Source organism: Austrofundulus limnaeus, unplaced genomic scaffold (genome assembly GCF_001266775.1).
Source record: "Austrofundulus limnaeus strain Quisiro unplaced genomic scaffold, Austrofundulus_limnaeus-1.0 Scaffold329, whole genome shotgun sequence".
Taxonomy (NCBI): Eukaryota; Metazoa; Chordata; class Actinopteri; order Cyprinodontiformes; family Rivulidae; genus Austrofundulus; species Austrofundulus limnaeus.
Window position 1 is genome coordinate 151,435 of NW_013952731.1, and position 8,482 is coordinate 159,916.

At 36.2% G+C, this 8,482-nt stretch overlaps 2 protein-coding genes across 3 annotated transcripts in view; both read left to right on the forward strand.

Moving 5' to 3' along the window:
- The window catches only part of tubgcp5 (tubulin gamma complex component 5), a 32,196-nt gene extending 29,361 nt beyond the window's left edge, over positions 1-2,835 (forward strand). Inside the window, exons 20-23 of the mRNA XM_014022419.1 lie at positions 516-641; positions 1,754-1,842; positions 1,949-2,049; positions 2,148-2,835. Coding sequence (XP_013877873.1) covers positions 516-641; positions 1,754-1,842; positions 1,949-2,049; positions 2,148-2,194 — 363 coding nt within the window. The 3' untranslated portion in view covers positions 2,195-2,835. The remainder of the gene's footprint in view (positions 1-515; positions 642-1,753; positions 1,843-1,948; positions 2,050-2,147) is intronic.
- A 3,946-nt stretch (positions 2,836-6,781) lies between these two features.
- cyfip1 (cytoplasmic FMR1 interacting protein 1) overlaps positions 6,782-8,482 on the forward strand; it is a 77,949-nt gene continuing 76,248 nt past the window's right edge. For both annotated transcript variants that reach the window (XM_014022421.1, XM_014022422.1), the window contains exon 1: positions 6,782-7,047. The gene's annotated coding sequence lies outside the window, so the exon portion shown is untranslated. The remainder of the gene's footprint in view (positions 7,048-8,482) is intronic.

The following is an 8,482-nucleotide window of genomic DNA, read 5'->3' on the forward strand; positions in this document are numbered from 1 at the left end:
CAAAGTGCACAAGCGACCAACTTGAAGCGTTGGATGCTCTTTTGAAGCTGAAATCGCGTTCGGTGTGAACGCAGCATCACTGTACAGCTGCTGCTGTCAGGACGATGAGAGGAGTTGGGTTTGTTCCAAACATCTGTCCTTGTTGGACAGAGAGATCCTGAATGGTCTGTTTTCAGGGTTGAAAGTTTGGGATTCTTTTTTTTTTTTATAAAATACCCCTCATCTGTTTTTCACCTCAGCTTTGTTTCTGACCTGTGTGGAGAATTCCTTGGGCTTCATGATGTCTCTTGCAAATCTTGTTTCATGTCAGCATTTCTGAGCTTCAGTGTTGAGTCAAATATTTGTTATATGTGTTTCTGTGTGCTGTCACTGAGTTGAACAGTAAGTTTCATCAGAAGAATTTTCACTTCTACGTTGGTTTTCAAAGCGTAAGGAAATGTGTTGAGACCACCACCTTTCTTGGTTGGCGGTCCTATGTTTGCTGTCTAAACTGCGTCCTCCTCGTGTCTTGACAGATTCTGCACAGTACAGGACTGGAGTTTCAGCACCAGGTTCAGGAAGCCAAAGACCTGGATCAGCTGATCAAGATCCACTACAGATATTTGGCGACGATCCACGACCGCTGCCTGTTGAGGGAGAAGGTAAACGAGCCGAGCGGAGGTGAAAGGATGAATGTCTGCAGGAGCAAAGCTCCAAACTATAAAAATACATTTTACTTCTCATCACACAGTAAGAACACAATGCTGTAATGTTCAGTCAAACTCTTTTCACCCTCTGACCTGACCTGAGGTTCTGACTGGCTGCTCCCGTATGTGGAGAACACCAGTTAATTCATTGTTACAATAACGCAGGAGTTTTTGAATTTGGAGAGAAAAACATCCAAGGACTCCCTCATAAACCATATTTACTACCTATTTAACCCTTAAATGCCACAAGAAGAGACTTTATAATAATGTTTGGGTTGAGTATGTTTGTTATAGTGGTGCGTTGGTCCCCATATGTATTATGCACTGTTTTTAAAGCTTATTTTAATAAATCSTAACAGTCAGGAGATTTTCCAGTATGTAGGGTTGAGCCTACATGGCTGCACAGTGCTCTGTGAACAGATACAAGTCAAATCAAAGGTCMTTAATAGCCAGTTGAGTCCAGGAAAGAAGAAATGGAAAAAAAAACAAACAAGACGATTTAACCTCATTTCAGGCTATTATTATCGTTAGTATTATTATTAATGCTGTTTTTCCAGTATTCCTCTCCGTTTTTGGTGGCGTATCTTAATAAAATGTTTTGTTTCATTCTACGAGTTTCCCAAATTGTTTTCATTCATTAACTGATGGGTTTTTTTTTATTGAGCCACTGTTTGGTTTTAGCTGTTTTACTACCAGCTAGTAATCTCTGCAATAAATATATTTCCCCTCTCTGAGAGTAAATACTGGTAAATATGTGACCCATCATATTGAAATGAGTATTAAGTCAAATTTGGTCAAAATGACCTAATTATATGTCCATATTCCTGGCTTTAAAAGCTACATTTTGATACCTGGATCATCCTGATATCATAAGCTCATCCAGAGATATGACTTAATTTGAATTGTTGGTTACGATAATACATTACTGTTTTGTCTGAATCAGTTTTAAAGTCAATGTTTGGATGGAGATTTTTCTGAAATATAATTAAAAGTAAATCAAGTTAACCAGCCTGTTGTTTTGAAGTTGGCCTGAGGAGCTGTTGTCTGACAGACTGCTKTTTCCACAGGTCAGCTTCGTAAAGGAGGCCATAGTCAAGGTTCTGAATCTGGTCCTCATCTTCTCAGAGCGATGGCAGGCTGGGTTTGGTGCCTGGAAGTAAGAGCTCTTCACTTCCACTGATGTCAGACATTTAAGTAATCATTACAAACCAGCTGAGATGACTTTCTTTTTACAAAAAAAAAACAAAACATTTTTCTCTCAGGCTGGAGTCCATCGATAAAATGGAGTCAGATTTTAAAAACTGTCACATGTTCCTGGTGACGATCCTCAACAAGGCAGTGTGTCGAGGCTCGTTTCCTCACTGTGAGTAAATATCTTACCTGATGATTTTAGGAAAGCTCTTCATAAACATCTGTACGTAAACAGATATTTATTAACCTTTGTTTTATTTTTCTCTTCAGTGGAGTCTCTGGCGCTCTCTCTGATGGCAGGATTTGAGCAGTGCTGAGGAACCAAACATTTCAGGGTTTTTTCTCTCTCATCAAGCATCATCTGATGATGATGATGATGAAGAACATTTGTGACCTTCAGTTCAAATCAATGAAGATGGAAGCAACATTGTGAATATATGTCTGCTAATGTATTTAAAATGGTTTTGTACATTATTTTTTATTATTCTGTGTTAATAATGTACATACTGTACAATTAGATTGAACAAATTAAAGTGTGCACAGTAACACTCTTGATTTATTTGCACATAAAAACAAAAGGAACATTATCTTTCCACAGTGTGTGTCTCATATTTTGTCAGGACATTTATACAAAAATACATTTTTTAATAAAAGCTACCTGCTGCAGCTTTAAAAGTACATTTAAAAGATGATACAAAAACCTAATTATCACAAACAATAAAAAACTCATAACTTGAGGTACATAAACAAAAAATCATTCATGGAAAGGTTTCTATATAAGAGTAACACGTGGGTGGTTATATAATTTTTAACAAAAGATTATTAAAGAGGAAGAACTTGGATTAATAAGTATGTTTGAACTTTATTTTTAAACTTAAGATGTGAATTGTTGTGTTTTCCTAACAGAAAATGAAATGTGCTGCTTTGTTTGTCTTGTGTTATAAATATCTACTTTTAATCCAGTATCTGTTTGGACTTTATTTTACTGCAGCACTGATTTATTATTTCCCAGCATGGTTCATGTGATACCTAATGAATCCAAACAAAGGATCTAAACTTCTGAAATAGTATTTAAATCACAGACGAGGCTAGTTTCAACTGTTTTCTCTTTGATTTGCAGATGTGTGAACGAAACTGAATACAAAGAGCAAAACATGCTAATCAGGTCACACTGGTGGTGTTATCTGCTGCATCAGTCCAACATCAAGTCATAACATTTGGCTGTTTCTCTGAAATCCTATGGAAAACACACAAAAAAATTTAATAATAAATATAAAATAATTTCAGGCAAGTTGCTAAGAAGAGAAACAGAAAAACACAAACATACCACATAAAACAAAGTTCTGCAGAAAAGAAAGTGGGTCAGTTTGATCAGAAATATCAATAGGTGGCTTTTAATACTGAAAACTCTGAGTTAAATAAAAATAATYACATGGGGATTACTCTTCTTATTCAGTTGCAGATTCACTTGAASTTTAAGGAAAGTTGCCCTCGAGGACCGGTATTGGACACCACTGACTTTACGGTATATTCATGMTTCTGCTCGTCTGATTCCACCATAATCACCCACTCACTCTCAAGGTTTTCAGCTGATTCATTAAAAAAATGTACATCAGTATATCTTAAAACTATGAAACTCTTTCAAACAGCACCGTTTGATACAGTTCAGGATAAACATTTATGTCTGATTTCATAGTTTGCAATGACTACCTTTTAAATTTGGAGTACATAAAGTTTTTTGTTAAGGTACGACAAAAATGTATCCAACACAATGGCCTAATTTTTGTGTTCACTTTAACTATGCTTTATTGTTTCAAAGTGGAATACTTAATGTTTTCACATCAGTTTTAATTTCATTAAAGTGAGTATTGAACAGTTTGTATCATTTTACCAAACTCGAGCTGTAATAAGAGCATTACAACAAAATTGTAATTCTGACTTTTGTGCAACAATCTTGTCATTTAAAGGGGATATTGTATATTTTCCAGGCACATATTTCAATTCTATACCACAATCAAGTAAACAGTACTTTCAGGTCTGAAAAAGTTGTATATATCATAAATAAAATTGACTTTGCATCACAGTCTATCTAAACGCCTTGGCATTGGCCTCTGTCTCTTTAAAAACCTCTTACCGTTTCTGACACTCCCACTTCAGCATGTCTTCACARCAATGCTTCATGCTGTTTACAACCTTTCATAGGAGTGTTGTATTTTGTTGTAAAAAAAAAAAGAAACATTATATAATATCAGTTTTGGAAAATGGCAACTCAGGATACAGTTGAACCTTACTCAAATGACCCCACGGCAGACCTGGAAAGTACGTTTTCCAGCTTGTTAAGATGTCTTCCATATGTCAGYGTTAAGCTACTTTTTGTGAAGAAACTATTAATACAGATCATTTTGAAGCCATGTTTAGCAATGAAATCATGAACATCCATTTTTAAGATACATTTTGCTGGTCTGATGGAGCTGTGTGGGGGAGGGGTGCTCTGAGGAGGAGCTTTGTACAAATAGGTGGTGTTTTGTACCAGCAAGTGTTCAGGAAGTAAGAGCTAGCACAGGAAATRCAAAGATTTCTCAAACATGCATGAATGAGTCAAAAATCAACACTCTGGGAATGTTTTTAAATGAGAATATGACAAATCTCAAAAAAGTTAATTTTGCACAATACCTCCCCCTTAAATGTGTCTACACCTCTCATTCTCATTTTATACGTTCTGATGCATCTCAGTAATCCAGGAAGAAAAATCAAAAAGAAAAAATAAGTAGGTCCTCTGGACGGGTTCTTCTTTAATGAAACGTTTAATTAAAGAAGAACCCGTCCAGACGACCTAGGTTTTCTTTTAATATTTTGTTTATAACCTTTTTGTACTGTTATACATTTTCACAACAAACCCAATTTTTGTTGTACACTGTTGCAATGACAATAAAGTATATTCTATTCAATAATATTTGTTTTACATAAATAATGTTAAAAGAAAAAAGCTTTATACAATTTAGTGTTTTTATGTTTAAAATTTATATAACATTTAAGGAAGATGTTTTATCTTTATGGCCAGAAAATCTCACCCAGTGTACTGGAAGTGGCCTGCAGGCCATCAGATGATGATCATATTTAGATATGGAGTTAAACTGGTTTGAATGCTTTTAATTTGGTGAGAACAGGCAGAAATGTTTATTGTGTGAAAGCTTCACAGCATTCACACTATTGTGACCATGTTTTCTTCTGTACATTATTCGACACCTAACTCGTTCCACAATTTTTGTGCTATTTCGACAATTCATATATCAATACATTCAGCTCATTCACGTGAGGGGTGCCGTGACATTTGGTGTTTCAGCTTTATACACTTTTTCAGCTATTTCACCTTTTAGCCACATTTTTGCCATTGAAAACGAATGGAGCTGTTTTCAACATCCTTATTTTTTAAAAATGTTTCTAAATCTTTACAGCACCTTACACATTTTGTTCTGCTTATGCTCTTTTTCACATTCTTGTGCTACTTTTAGCTACTTTTTTTGCTCATTTGAGATTTTTCCCGCTATTTCAGCAAAAATTCTGCTTATTTCTGCTATTTTCTACTTTTTTGTGCTTTTTTCTGATATTTGTACTATTTATGCTTCTTACAGATGCCTTCTGCTATATTCAGCTATTTGCTAAAATTTTAGCTAATGTTTTGCTGCTATTAGCTAAAGTTAGCTTTTCTGAGCTAAATACACATTTTTGTAGTTATTACACCAGCATTGCTCTTCTTATGCTTCCTTATGCTCATTAAAAAAATCCAGCTACTTTTTAGCTGTTTTACTGAATATTTAAGCTGTTAGCCATTTTATGACAAATTATCACTTGTTTGTACTTATATGCATTTTTTTCTGCTAGTTTTACAATTTTTTTTTACAAGACTTTCTCTATCTGGGTGCTAATTTCAACCTTTGCCTGCTACCTTTAGCCCATTTATGCTAATTTTAGCTATTTTATGCAACTTTAGCTATAGATCGGCTTATTTCTGCTATTCTGATTTTTTCTACTTTTTTGTGCTTTTTTCTGATATTTGTACTATTTATGCTTCTTACAAATGCCTTCTGCTATATTCAGCTATTTGCTAAAATTTTAGCTAATGCTTAGCTGCTATTAGCTAAAGTTAGCTTTTCTGAGCTAAATACACATTTTTTGTAGTTATTACACCAGCATTGCGCTTCTTATGCTTCCTTATGCTCATTAAAAAATCCAGCTACTTTTTAGCTGTTTTACTGAACATTTAAGCTGTTTTAGCCATTTTATGACAAATTATCACTTGTTTGTATACATTTTCTGCTAATTTTACAATTTTTTATAAGACTTTCTCTATCTGGGTGCTAATTTCAACCTTAACCTGCAACCTTTAGCCCATTTATGTTAATTTTAGCTATTTTTACTTTAGCTATAGATCGGCTTCTTTCTGCTATTCTTCTGCTTTTTCTGCTACCTAGTGTTATTTATGTTTCTTACAGATGTTTTCAGCTATATTCAGTTATTTTAGCTCTTAGCTTTTAGCTGTTTTCTGTTTTCAACTAGATTGGTGCTCCTTTTTCTGTTTTTCTGCAAAGTTAGGTGTTTTTTGCTTCTTTCAGATTTACTATGTGTTAACACTTTTCCTGTTAAATATTTTCAGCTCAGTTTCAGCAGCTTTCAGCTGAAGTTTTCAGCATGAAGCATGCACACTGTCATTTTCACAGGGAATGCAGTTTCTGTAGTTTTGATGATAAAGATTGCCAGCCCTGGACTAGCTGTATGAAGTGCAGTGAAGACGTGGCACTGATCGCCCGTCATACACACCTGCGGGCAGGTTAGCCCGCGGTACATTCCTGCTCTTTTTATTCTCGGCAGCCCTCCTAGCGGAGGAAAGCAGCACCGCAGCTTCCTGTTGAGTTTCCCTGTTTTGAGGGACAGGAACTCCCTGCTCGTCTCGACTTCTCTCCCCCGCCCATGATAACACCGAGCGAGGAAAAGAAGATCCTTCTCCGGACCCGACGACTGTTAAAAACTCCCACCCGGACTGAGAAAAGACGGTTCGAACCGGGCGGGACGTCCGGGCTCGCGACGGGGACTGAAAAGTTCCGTCTGCATGGCGCCGTGGTGAGATTTATTCACGCGCAAGTTTTCCCTGCGAACCGACAAGTTCGGCCGGGTGAGTGAGAAATGATTCATGTCGAAGTTGTGTCTCTTAAAACGACTCGGTCCGCAGCCGAGAGGAGGCTGTAGTTTCGTGTGGTTCTGTTTGAGGAGAAGTCTTTAAAGTTCTGTGGARCTAACCTGGATTAATCAGGAGCCTGTAGGTGAACAGCTTGCTGCCATGTAAAGCCATTTTCCTGACTCCAGGCCTGAGCTCTGACTAATCTCAGGCCACGGCACGAAACAGGGATAGAACCATTACATACCGACTGCTACACTTTAAAGAAATGTATTTTTCTTTAAATATTTTATCTCTAAATGTGTTAATCTGACAGTTTACACACCGCGGTGYACTCATTAATGTACCCGCCCCTTGTAATAGTTACTAAAACAGCAGTTTCTGTAAAAACATTTAGTTAAATGGTAACAAAATGGACTAACAAAGTACATTATTGTATCTAAAGTTGAAGATATTCTATTATTATGTCGCAGAGTTCCTTGTTTTTTCCTCCATTTTGGGATTTGTTAAAGTTTTGGTTCAGTATCAGGATTGGTGTGTTCAAATACCAGTCATGCTGCGTTCACGGTCCGCTCTTTCACTGTAAACTGCCTTTTCATACACCAGGAAGTGTTTTGTGTGTTTAAAAAATACTTTTAGTTAAAAAAGTGAAGTGTCAACTTGTTAGTGGTTGCTCTAATGTTCAGAATTAGTAAATAAAGAATTGGGAACAATAGGATTGTTTATAGAGTGATATTTTGATTCCAGCTGTTTTGAGATTTTGCTTGTTTCTGTTCAGTTCCATCTGGAACAGGAAGGAAGGAAGGAAGGAAGGAAGGGATGAAGCATAAAGATAGTGTAGGTTAAACCACATGTTGGTATTTTGGTGTGAGTGGTACACATATTTTTTTGTGGTTTTTGTGATCCCATGAAACCAAAAATACCTTATTTTAAGTATCTCACTATGCAGTGRAACCATTGAAACTAGTTTAAATCTCTCATTGATGGTTTGAGTCGCCTTTTATGAAGATGAACCTTCTTAAACAACAATATGTGTTCAGTAATGGACAATTCTGTAGTTAAAAMATTGTTACAAATCTGTGAAACGGGCCAAGCTCACATGTCTTTTAGGATAAATACTGAGGACGTTATGGAAGTGGTGTTGAAACTGAACAAATTCAACCTGTAAATCACGCGTTATACAAAAGTTATACATATTTGCTCTAAACCGGTTCGYGTTRAACTTTTCTTTAGGATCAAAGAYGTGTTTTTTCATAAATCTGTTTTTTGATTATGCTGAAGTTKCACAATTCCAATGGCGTTTTCCACAGCAGTGTCAACATTGTCCCGGCCGGTTGACCTGTGACCCAGAAGAGGTGTGCCTAATAGGGTTAGGCATAACCGTATCGTGTGCAATTAATCGTCAGAAAAACATAAATCGATTACTTTTTGG